Raw genomic sequence first — 12,687 nt, 5'->3', positions numbered from 1 at the left:
CCATCGGATTTCTTATGATTTATACAGCGTTATTCCATTACTGACGATTAGACAGACATCTTCTGCCGCGGAGAGGAAACCACTGCGCATGTATCAGAGCGCCGCGTGCGAGTGAAAGGTGGGGGGGGGAATTAGAAACAGGTAATTGGCAAGTCACGTTATTGTTTGGATTTTAATCAGTGCGTTTTCCATCCACTGAAAACAAAGGTGTTAACAAATAAAGTGGACAGTATGCTGTATGTTAAGTGATATTTTCACAGTTACGGTCTCAACTGGTCTTGAAATAAAATGCCGAGTCCTCAGCACCCGAGACCGAGACAAGACCGAGACCATGCGGTCGAGTCCGAGACGAGACCGAGACTATCAAAAAAATGGTCTCGAGATCGGTCTCGAGACCAAGACCGATCTCGAGTACTACAACACTGATATTCAACACTAATACTATTGTTATGGCCAATCACCAATATTTAGCGACATTATATAGATTTCAGTTCTCTTTTGATACCGCTGACTGCACCACTGCTTCTGTGCTTCAGTTGTTCTCATTGTCACATGACCAAACAAATAATAAATATCAGTTGTTAATAGTTTGATTTATCAGATGATACCGATATGCTAAAAAATTACCAATATCGGTTGAAATCGATGTCAGTGGCGATATACCGAGCATCCCTAAACCCAATATCATGCATCGCTTAGTCTCTCTGACTAGATGCATCATCGCACCCCAAGCCTGGGTAAAATATTGAAGTATTGGAGGCAAGTTTCCATCAAAAACAGGAGCAAGAGTTTTAAGCACCTACATCCAAGATACAGCAAATGTAGCTTGATATAAGCTTAAAGTTTAACGCTTAAAGAGTGATGGTATAATCAGAAGTAGGAACAGTCTGAATTGCCAGAGTGCTTTTTTTTTAACTTCCTGGACCATTTATCCTTTCTACAATGTATATTTATATAATATTTATAAAGACTTTGAAGAACATAAGTTTTTATATTGACCTTAAACTGGTTTCCACAAATATATGACAAAGGTTTCAGTCCCGTGATAAGCTAAGTCCACAACAAGTCACCAACCACGACAGAATCAAAGCAATAAAAAATATTATTTAAAAACATAAGTAGGTCTCAACAGATTGAGTGAGACAGACAGAAGCGGAGAGATGGAGGGAGGTGAGGAGCAGAATGGCAGAGAGGGCACTCTGACAGCGAGGAGGGAAGAACGCAGCAAGGTCTCGTCACCGGGCCAACGGGCCCACCACTGTCAACATCATGCCACTCTGCGGTGCACATACACATACGCGCACACGGCTGGCCCACAGCCCTCCCAGCTGCCCTATCTGTAACTGTCTGATTAGTTGTGCTAAGCAGCCCCTCCCCTGCCAACCATGGTGCCATCTGCTACCCAACAACATGGCCGCCGACCAGAGAAGCACACACGCCCATAAACACACACACAGAGATGCACAACAAGCCCTGTACCTGGCACTGCCCTGCTGCCATTTCTCCCTCTCTCTCTCTCTCACACACACATTAAACTTCACAGACACAGGTGTAGCCCAAAGGTATCAACACATAACATTCCCCCAAAGAGATGCACACAAACTCATCAAACTGCTCGCAAACACACACATCAACACGCAACCACGCTCTTAGAATGTGCATGCAAACACACACAAACAGAGCTGCTGCAGAAGGCAGTGCATGTCTGCATGTGGTGACAGAGGTTAGACACTGTTAATGCCAGGTAGCAAGAGCGACGGCGTGTTCAAATGTGTGAGCGTTCGCTGGCAGCGCTCGGAGGTTCATTATGGCCCCCGCTCCTCCTGAGCGGCTGCAGCCCGCGTGGCGCCCCGGCCCTTTTATTCCGGGCCGTGATTGGACAAGTGCCTCCCGCGGAGTTGGTTTGCAGCAGTTTTGTTGCGCCCAGATTTCGCTCGCTGCTCAAAGCGAGCCTCTGGCGGGACGAGGCATCTGCTGCCTCACCTTCCTCATTTACACTTCTCCGCCCTCGCACACACACTCAGCTCGATTCACCGCCTTTCCAGGCCTCTCTGTCACGAGTCGGAACTGAGGAGGGGGAGAGAAATGAGAACAAAGTGAAGGTGCAGAGTGAGGAGCAGCGTGGCATGTTTAATCGAGTTCTGTGCGAAGTTTTGCATAGGAGGGTCGCAGCAGATGGTCACGAGATCTGTCTCCAAGACTGTCTCTGAGTGTCCATCTTAGGATTTTAGAGTCTCAGAGAGAAGAACAAAAATACAAAAATTACTTCCATCTTAAATTGTCATTTTGTTTGTTTCTTCAATACTTTCTTCAATAAACTACATCATTTATCATTATCATCATCATATCAACTTCAGTGGTTAATATCAAATCCATCAGCTAAACCAACTTGTTTTACTCTTTGACAAAATGTTGTGACATCAAAGTGGGAAAGGATATAATCAATGACGTTTTATACCAACAGGAGAAAGATATCTTAGTCAAACCTTTAATGTCATTTCTGCTTTCAAAACTTCATAAATTTTATTTTTTTATGCAAAACGTCCAAAATTAAATAGTTGTTTTTTTGTGTTGTTTGAAGGACACAAGTCTAATTCAACCTGAATCTGAAGTAGCAAAATGACACTTCTTAGGTCTTTAGACATGAGAAATTAGTAAGTACATCAAAAACAAAAGTATAAATGGGTAAAACGTTAAAGGTAAGGTGTGATGTGGCGGCTCAAATAACTTCTTTTTTCATATTTCAGACAAGTTTCATTAATCCAGGCCCATCTACTTTACTGGCATTGGGTTTTCATTAGCAAGTTTGTTTTTCAGCTCTATGTCAGTGAATGAGATTTTATGAACTGTTCTTTTCACCCTGAACCCTAAGTTTGGTGAGAGTAACCATCCTACTAATGTTTTTGACCAGCTCCGTTCTCTGCTGTCACTCTCATGAACATGAATGCCTGATTTCATGGGGATAACAGAACCGGTGGAAGATTTGGTGCCTTGCAGATACCGAACTTATCCCGAACCAAAGTAGGCGGCCAGCCATGAATCCCTAACGCATGCAAATGCACAACCACCACTCGTTTCTGTCTGGCATGTGTGGGGACAGAAGTTATGCTGGTCGCTTTTTCAGGATGGCCTTTGGGATGTGCGAACACAACAAAGGGAAGATACGAGGCCGGATGGAGGCAAGAAAAGGAGGAAAGAAAGTAAAGAAAGACTGGAGCAAACAAACAAACCAAACTTTGTAAAGCCCTCTGCTGGGCTGGGGCCGGGACTGGAGCGAGTGTGTGCGCACACGCGAGGCGATGTGAACAGAGTGCTGGGGATTAGGACAGATCCTGGGCTGTCCAACTCACAGCTGGCTGATGATCCAATCCTGGAGCACAGCGCAGCGCACCAGCCGCCGTGGGACCCCCGCGTGCGTGCCTGCATCTGCGGGTGTGTGAGAGCCTGTGTGTGCAGGCATGTGGGTTCAACTGATGTGCATATCAGCGTGCAAGTCTGTGGAAATGCTCTTGAACAAATACACGCGCAAGTGTGAGTTTGCACAGTGAGGAAGGGAGGGCTAATAAAATTTAAATAGCTGCCTATGCTTCTGTCCACTATTTGGAGGCCAGCTATGATCACTCGGCTCATGAATGGGGAGTGGAATGAAAGAGGGGAGGGAAGAAGTTGCAAAAAGATAATCAAAATCCTGCTTTTGAACTCGGAGGCTGATAAAATAAATGGCTTCCAGCTTAGCTGCAGTGGATCTCACACTCCTGCTACAATCCGCACAGCAATGCATACGAGCCCTCTAAAGCTACAAATGCTCACAAAGGCTTTGTAGATGGCAAGAACAGAGGGCATGAGTATGAATAAAGTGAATGTGTTCCCCAAAAACCTTTATAAAAACAGAGAAGAGGAGGAAGAAATACAGCATTGCTATGGCAATAGATCGTGACTGGTTGTGTGTTTAAGGTCGACGTCCTGCAGGAAGGTGAACCTTTCCCTTAGTTTCAAGTCTTTTGTCATTTCGAACAGGTTTTCTTCCAGGATTTCCCTTTATTTAGCTTAATTCATTTTCCCATTAGCTCTGAACAGCTTTGCTGAACCTGCTTTAGAAAAATCTCCCCACATCATGATGCTGCTGCCACCACCATGTTTCACTGTGTCAAGGAAAGAGTCATCACAATATGTGCAGTGTACATTTTCCTTCAGTTGCAGGATTTTGCATAAAGGCCAAAAGTTCATCTCAGGCCCCAACTAACCAGATCATTTTCTTTTTCTTCTACACGTTTCTAATGGTTTTCTTTCTTGTGAAGTCCATTAATGATAGTTATCCTAAATTCTCTAACCTGAGATGTGGACCTCAGCCCCCGAGTCCTTCACCCAGGTTTATACGTTTGACCTACTTTTTGTAGGTGTAACATATTTAATGATTTAAATGAAATGCATTAAATCTAATTGTTGTGATGTGATAAAATGAAACAGTTTAAGAGATGACTTTCTGACCTGGGCCCTACATTCACTCATTAATGAATCAGTTTCAGGTGGAATGGGTCGGTATTACTAAAGATGGGCTAGTTGGACACTTTCAGGTTAAAGAAAAACCAAAAACAAAAATTAACTCCCAAATTTACGGCCAGCTTTCATAATACATTTTCCCTCAAGCAGTAGGACATAAAATAAAGTCTTCATTTTTTTTTTTTTAGAAACAACATGATGTCGACACCTCTAGAAACAGAAACTGGATGAACAGAAGCATTTTAATAATGTTTGAAAAGAACGGAGTGGCATCGTAATCCCACTCTCCATTTGTTGCCCTGTAAACAGATATGTTCCCAACACAGACAAAAACTTTAACTGTTAGGTAACAAAATTAATCCACAAAAATAAAACTTGCCTAATTAGTGTGCATTGTAAATTTATATAGGGTGTTTAATATGCAATTTAAATGTACTGAATGTAAGATTTGAGACTTGTTCTGTCAATTTATCCAATTAACTCATAAAAATACTCAACTACTTAAAAAAAACCTGGCCGGTCACCGTATAGTTTACGTTTCTTATGTGCACAAAATGCAGGAAGAAAAGGTTAAACAGCAACACATGGATACAAAATGGGGTCGTGTTTCTGAAAAGGTAAACTTGTCCAAGCCCAGGTTTGTCGGATTTTGATTGATGTGATTTCCATGTTTTAAATGTTGCACTGATTTGTTTAAAACACAAGAATAATAAGTTGTTAAAAGAGAAATACTTTAACATAAATTAAAATTAGAAGTGGCCTTTGCTTATAATGACCAAAATTGAATTTTAATGGCTGCATGCAAGGCCAAGTCAACAGCTGTCAAACACCTAGTACGCGTCTGAGGACAGATAAAACTATAAACTCTCTCATGCACATACTGACACACGCGGCGTAAAACGCTTCAGTACAGTGGCTCCTCCAATGCAGGTCAAAGTCATTGTGCTTGCCACATTAATATGCACATCATTCTCCACAGCTGGTGGAAAAATCACACACCCACACTCTCACACACACCGTTCGTTTCAGGCTTTAAACGCACAAGAGCCCACCATGGAGCCAATGTGTAAGTGCTGGCAAGCTGACAGCCCAACACACTTTAGCACAGATTAGAGCAAGAAGCTGAAGCGGACGCCGACACACACGCACCAACACACAAACGCACACCGATCACGCAAACTAGCACCCCACAGCCCCCAGCACCACAGGACACTTCTGCCACATCTGTGCCCATCTCACACACGTCGGCTGTGGGCAACGGGGGCGAGACAGAGTCCTGAGTGGCTGGCGTGGTCTGGCAGAGCTTGGCAGGGAATGGAGAGGGGGAAACAGAAGCCGGCAGAGGACAGGAGAAACAGAGAGAAAAGAAAGAAAAGGAAAGGAAAGGAAAAGAAAGGAAAGGAAAGGAAAGGAAAGAAAAGGAAAGGAAAGGAAAGGAAAGGAAAGGAAAGGAAAGGAAAGGGGAAGGGGAAGGGCAAAGAAAAGGAGAGGGAAAAGAGAAAGGTAAGGGAAAAGTGTGTAGTAGTTCAAGTGAAATAATTACTCCTTTTATTTTAATCATAGGAGAGGTTTAAGTTATTAAGGAGCATGAGGAAGAATCTCAAAATGTAAAAAACATTGAGCTGGAAGAGGAAAAAACAGATAATCATTCAGATAAATATGTGGAATAAACATCTAAAAACAATATCTGAGGAATTAGGAGGTAAGGAAAAAAAATACAGAAGGAAAACAGACAGAGAGGGCCGGTAGCGCCCGCAGCGAGGACGGGTGCAGAGCTCAGGCGGGTGGCACGGAGGCCAGGCTGTCCAGTGACCATCAGCCGCACTGTTGTGCTTGTGTGTGTTGAGGCGTGTGTGTGTGTGTGTGTGTGTGTGTGTGCGCGCCAGGGATAGGAGAAAGGCTTAGGCGACATTTTGGCTCTGCTGGAGCTGCTGCTGGGCTGGGCACTGGCCTGGTGGCACGAAGCGGTGCGTGTGCGTGTGTGTGAGCGTGTTTATTGCATTATGTTGTGGCATGCTTAACAGGATTAGAGGTGACCTAGTGAGGTCCAGTTGGTACCGGGACCGCCACACAGCGGCGCGCATGCACATTTGTGTGTGTGGCTCGTATAATAGGATTAACCGTTACCTGGTGCGGTACAGTTGGTGTGCTGGTCTGAACTGGACTGGGCTGAGCTGGGCAGGAGCTGGGCAGAGGGGAGTGCTGTGTGCCCGTGTGTGTGTGTGTGTGTGTGTGCGTGCGTGCGTTCATGTGTGTGTGTGCGTGTGTGTCTGTGTGTGTGTGCACGAGTGTGTGTGTGAGTGTGGTGGCATGTATAATAGGATTAGGTACTACCTGGTGAGGTGCAGTTGGCGCTGGGCATTTGCCAGCTGTTCTTCCAGGCTCAGAGATTTGGACTGCCATTGGCTCCCAACCCTTTGGGCCGCCTCCAAACGCTGCCGACAGCAAACCAGCTCTGAGCTCAGACTTTCCACTTCCTGTCCCACAGAGAGGGAAGAAGAGGAGTTAGCGGAGGTGAGGAAATTTTTCACAACACCCGTCTTCTGCCGTCACACATTAAACACAATAAGCCAAGATTACAAACTCATGAAGACTTGATAAGTCAAGATGACAAATAATGGTGTTACGATGCACATATTTCATAAGAAACAAATAAAAGCAATAGATGAGTTCTACCAAAACTATTTAACTTCCAACTCCCACAATAACAGAGGAAGAAAACTGTGACCAGGATTAGAGATAAACTACAAATAAAGTCTGAATAAGAGTATAGACTAGGCGGAAAGTACTTGATGTCCCTGCATGTGGTGGATAAACAGAAAGTCACTGTTAGGGGAGATGTCTGTTCACAAACTGCTGTGTCCAAGCCAAGTTGTATGGTAGGAAAACATCGATAGTTATGTCCGGAGGAACACTGGAGAGGCAAACAATCCACGTTGCCTGAGGTCTAGAGAGACATTTCTGATGATTTAGGAAACAATGTCATCTGCTGGTGTTGGTCTCCTTGTTTGATCGAGTTCACAGTCGAAGCAGCCGTCTAATTTCATGGTTCCCTCTACTGACAACCTTTATGGGATTCTGATTTAGTTTTCCAGCTGGGATAAACACCTGCCCACACTGCCAAAGGTACCAACACCTGCTTTAAGCATAACAGTGTTACTGTGCTTGATTAGCCAGCAAGACAGCCTGATCTAAACTCCACAGTTTAGAGAAGCTATAAAGTATTTTCAAGGGGAAGATGTGAGATCAACAGTGAAGACAAGCTGAAGGCACATGGGTTTCCTTAGCACCTTTTACAATGAATCACTGACATAAATTAACTTTCTGCTGATTGCCTATTATTTTAAGATTAACCTTGAATTTTATGCACAATATTAAAAGTTTCAAAATAATTGCATGCCATCCCCTGGATGAGTTTTTGTGGTGACTGTGGGTCTGTGGGTTGAGTCGTCGTCTTGCGATCGGAAGGTTGTAGGTTTGATTCCTCCTGCCACATGTCAATGTGCCTCTGGGCAACAAGACACTTAACCCTAAATTACCTACCGATCCGTGTAAATGTGTGTGTTTGAAAGTGTGAATGGGTGAATGTGACTCTAGTGTAAAGCGCTTTGAGTGGTCAAAATGTTTGGAAAAGCGCTATATAAGTTCAGTCCATTTACTGTTTTATGCTACAATTATTAGCTGAAATGATCAATTATTTTAACTCATCTGCTGTTAAAACAACATATATAAAATAGTAAATTCAGAGGCAGGATGGAAACTTACCTGTGCAGCTTTTTCGTTCTGCCTGCTCGTCTTGGCCTTCAGCTCTCTGAGCTCTCGCTCAGCCTCCTCTTTCTTCAGGCTGGCATTGCTAAGCTGATACCGCAGATCCACACATACCTGGAGAAGACAGCAAAACGATCAGGTTTTACAACACCGCCACTGATTTATAATTAAAATTAACTGGTTTCAAACTACCTCTGCTTTTAACATGCTTTGACTAGGTCACCAGACCTTGACATCTACTATACAGCTTTTCTCACTACAGCTCTCTGACCTATATAGGAGTGCATCAAAATACTTTTACCTCTCATCTCATCGAGATGCTTCAGTAAACACAACTAAAATTTTACCGAAATACATCAAAACTTAAAATGGTTCAATTCTTCGCCATTGTATTTGAGAGCAAAACTGACACTAAATAAAATGCTCTGCTGCCATCTACTGGAAACACAAGAACATTACAAGTAAACGCCGCTGGTTTCATCTGAGAGTTGAGCATTGAGACCCGCGCCTTCCCTTGACGATTATGCTGTATGACCATCTTTTGATCGGGGAAAATGACCAGCACCAAACGTGGGTTTCAGTCTTTCTGCCGTGTCGTGCTAAAGTTTCACCTCAACTCAAACTGCGCACTGCTTTCTGTAAAAGCTTTAATAACATGTGAAGAGTGAATGACGTTTTTCTCAAACAAATAAATCAGTGCACCTTGGCGTTGTCTTGTTCCTGATTGGTTAGCTTGCTGAGCGTGTCCTCCAGCTGATTGGTCAGTGAACTCCTGTCTCTGTGCGCTCGGTCCAGCTGCCCCTCCAGCGCGGCTACCTGCTGAGACAGGCTGGACGCCTACAACACAAACAGTAACTTTAAATAACGTTTAAATGCATAATTTGAATATGAAACATGAAATGATGTCTTCATATTAAACATTGCAATGACATACTTCAATAGAATTTATTGAGATTTGTAATGGATGAATGAATCAATGGTAAAATGCTTATTTTTTTATTGTGGGATGAATTTATTTTCAGTTATTTGAGTCGATACTTTGTTGAATCACCTCTTGGAATATATTTGCACTTTTCACATCTTCAAAGTCATGTATCATTTTCTTCTTGATAACTATGTTACAACCCATCACACCGAATCACAATAAAATACACTGACGTATTTGGCTTCAAGATGTACCGTTTGTGCTAGCTCTTCTTTTTGTTTGCGTGCCTCAGCCCGGCCCTCCTCTCGGGCCTCCGCCATCTTGGCCCGCACTGCATGCGCCTCTCTGTCCAGCTGTTCCCTCTGTCGCGCCAGCTCCCTGGATAACTGCTCACACTGCATCTCCACCTACTCGAGTGCAAACGGATGCAGAGAGCTTGTCAGGAGTGGTGGAGATAGAATATATTTGCATATAACTCAGGGACAGTACGTTAAAGAATATCCAGAATGAATCCATGCGAGAAGCTACTGACCCTAGTTTTTTGTAGATTGGCTTCTTCAGCTATCTCCACAGCCTGTTTGACCTGCAGGCAGGCTGACCACTCTCTCTGCTGGGCCTCTTGTTGACTCGCTCGCACCGCACGCAGAGCTGCCAGCAACTCGTCCCGTTCCCTGACGCGCAAAAACGAAACACCATGAGCACCACGAGCTCTCTCTCCTACTGCCAACCTGGTTGAGCTGACTTTGCTTTACTTTGTGAGCCTGTCAATAGCCTGCACATGCAGATTTGCATGAGTTCCAGCCACCACCGCTTCATGCTGCGCACACTGCAGACACAACCCGGCGACGCGGGGAGCTCCGTCGGCCTTCAATGCTTCTGCAACATGCTGCTCTTTGTGTCTCAGACGAACCTTCACCTCCTCACACTCCTTCTGACTCACTGAGAGATCCTTTCTGTTAACAGAAGCAAAACGTTTAAAAAGGTCAAAGGAAATGACGAGGGAGGGAGAATATGCTACATTCTTCTTTATGATGCATCAAACTGACCTGAGAGAGACGAGCTGAGCCTCCAAGCTTTCAGTCTGGGCCTGGTGGATCACTTTTAGCTGCTCCTTTATCAGGGACAGAAACTGAGTCATGAGATGATGTTTGTGTAACAATCTTCCAGTGAGAACATGCAGCAATTTCAAAGCAAAATGAGCAAAAAATACAAACAAAAAATGAACTCGACACCTTCTAAGACTCTGCTAAGAAGCACAAAGACTCCACCATGTGTCACACAGTTGAACTTTAACAGCATTCTGATGACAAAGGGATTAAGCCACTGCTGACTGATTGTATTAGGCTTAAGTACAAAAGTATTTGCCCCCTTTCAGGTTTCTTTTTTGCCACACTTTTGCATTTTATATCAAGGATTTGTTTTTAACATTGACTAGTAAGACTTGAGTAATACAAAAAGCAGCTTTTAAATAAGGATTTGATTGACTTACGGGGGGCGGGAGGAGCTAGCTAAACCAACCAGGAATAAACAACACTTGTCAGATCATAAATGAACTTTTAAAATTTATTAGAAAACTGAGTTCAATTTCACTGACCACACCCAGCTGACAACTACAAGATCTTGCAAAGAGAGAGTTAAACATTAAAAATTGGTTGGTGATCTAAAATATTTCAGTGTGAAACACATTTCTATGGACTTGTAAAGTTTAAAAGTGACTGGAAAACAGGAGAGAACACAATATATGTCCTTACCAGGTCATTTTTCCAGGTGTTATGCTCTGTTTTTGAGTTTATCAAATTGTTGTTTTGCACCTAAAGAAGCCAACAGGAAATATAATGAAGCCTCTAACTAATATTATTTCATTACTTTTAAGCAATCAGGATGATAATTATTATTATATTACCATAGAATTGTGGATTGGATAATCTTTCAAAGATTGATCCACGATCCTGGATTTGAACTCAGACTGCAGCTTCTCATTTTCAACCACCACCACTCTGATCCGCTGCTTCAGTCCCTGCAGCTCCTCCTAAAGACACAGAGTGCACAGTAAACTGGTCAAAACGTAGGCAAATTAGAATTTGTATTAGAAAATGTACATATATATTATATATAAGCATTTTAGGATGTGTATAACTCCTTCAAACAAATGTCATATTTGTCGTTGGAGCATAACTATTTTATTAAATGCAGCCTTTTGAGCATGTAGGGAAAACTATATTTCACAATGTGACATAATTGTTTTGTGTGCCAAGGCAAAAGAAGCCTGCATAAAATATTATCGACAAGTGTGTCAGTAATTTCTCCCCTTAGTGAATTTGTAAAGCAAAAACAAATATATATGCAATTATTTTTCCTCCACTAAAAAATTGTACCAAAATAAAAGGTAGGATTACAAGTGTGAGATTATTGTATTGTCTTAAAAGGTAAGCTTACATTAAGGATTTTGAAAAAAAAAAAAAAAGTTTTAGCACAAACCTTGCAGAACTTTACTTCAGCTTCCAGGTGCTGGATGTACTCAGACTGGTCATAATTCATTGGAACCAAGTCCTGAAAGGCTGGTAAACTGGACCTGCCATCCTGACGCACTTTCTAAGGAGAAGAAAGACAAAACAGTCATAAAATGACGCACCAGTAGAGTACTGAATTTACAGATAAGTCTGCAAGATTTTCATCATAAGATTATTAAAGAGGCGTTTTATTCTAATAAACACTTCATATTAGGGAATAAAATCTGTAACAATTTAATGACACATGTCTACCTTAGATGGAGATTGCTTCCCTGAAGGGGATAAAGAGGTGGGGATTTCTCTGCCTTGCTTCAACAGGAGGCTCTTCAACTGGTTAACTGCACACACAACAAACAAAGCCAAGCCTCCAGTTCAGCTCCAACAACATGACCATTAATCTGAAGTGGTGCGCTTCAAGTACAGTGTCGATGGCAGACAGCAAATTTACAGTGTAATAGTGACTCGCCTGCTTCACTCTGAGTCTTGTGACTCCACGCTGTCTTGTCCTCCTCAGCCGCCGTGAAGACGTCACCTGCAGCGGGTCGGACATCCTCTCCATCAGGGTCCAGCTGGTCCAGAGCACTGCTCAGCTGTTGGAGGCTCTGGTTTGCCCATTCTGAATAAACACAAAGGTGAAAAGTATTTATTTATTTATAGAAAATACAATTAGAAAACACAGGAGACTTTAGAAGCTGAAGGAAAAACAAAAATGTCACTATCCTTCTGGATGGTTTGAAGGGATTAAAGTATCATGACTCAGAGAATAAATAAGCTAATAAATAACTTACATACCAGGGTTTCCCCCAGTGTATTATAAACCTGGCGTCCCACCAATAGGTTTATAGTTTATGCATTTAAACCCGACAGCGCGGACCAATCACACCGCTGGCGTCTCTGCGCTTTGCCTCGCGCGCTGTCTTTTCACTCAAACTGGACACAGGCTGACCTGTATGGCTATTTACATAAACCTACTGTGAGGAATTA

The 12,687-nt window shown here is 43.0% G+C and overlaps 1 protein-coding gene across 2 annotated transcripts in view; it reads right to left on the bottom strand.

The window, feature by feature from the left end:
• sdccag8 (SHH signaling and ciliogenesis regulator sdccag8) overlaps positions 1-12,687 on the bottom strand; it is a 49,363-nt gene that overhangs the window by 31,100 nt on the left and 5,576 nt on the right. Inside the window, exons 2-14 of one of the 2 annotated variants that reach the window (XM_015048689.1) lie at positions 12,170-12,319; positions 11,956-12,041; positions 11,672-11,785; positions 11,097-11,222; positions 10,945-11,004; positions 10,240-10,304; positions 9,946-10,146; positions 9,726-9,864; positions 9,448-9,600; positions 8,971-9,105; positions 8,266-8,382; positions 6,835-6,977; positions 1,401-2,067 (exon numbers count right to left, since the gene is read on the bottom strand). In XM_015048689.1, the coding sequence (XP_014904175.1) occupies positions 2,055-2,067; positions 6,835-6,977; positions 8,266-8,382; positions 8,971-9,105; positions 9,448-9,600; positions 9,726-9,864; positions 9,946-10,146; positions 10,240-10,304; positions 10,945-11,004; positions 11,097-11,222; positions 11,672-11,785; positions 11,956-12,041; positions 12,170-12,319 (1,502 nt within the window). In that variant the 3' untranslated portion in view covers positions 1,401-2,054. Of the gene's footprint in view, positions 1-1,400; positions 2,068-6,834; positions 6,978-8,265; positions 8,383-8,970; positions 9,106-9,447; positions 9,601-9,725; positions 9,865-9,945; positions 10,147-10,239; positions 10,305-10,944; positions 11,005-11,096; positions 11,223-11,671; positions 11,786-11,955; positions 12,042-12,169; positions 12,320-12,687 lie in introns of those variants that run through there. The other variant, XM_015048688.1, reaches the window with a different exon arrangement.

This window comes from Poecilia latipinna, unplaced genomic scaffold, assembly GCF_001443285.1.
Source record: "Poecilia latipinna isolate Pla-1442-1.1 unplaced genomic scaffold, P_latipinna-1.0 Scaffold898, whole genome shotgun sequence".
Lineage (NCBI taxonomy): Eukaryota > Metazoa > Chordata > Actinopteri > Cyprinodontiformes > Poeciliidae > Poecilia > Poecilia latipinna.
Note: the sequence above shows the minus strand (reverse complement) of the source record. Positions and strands in the feature narration are given on the sequence as shown.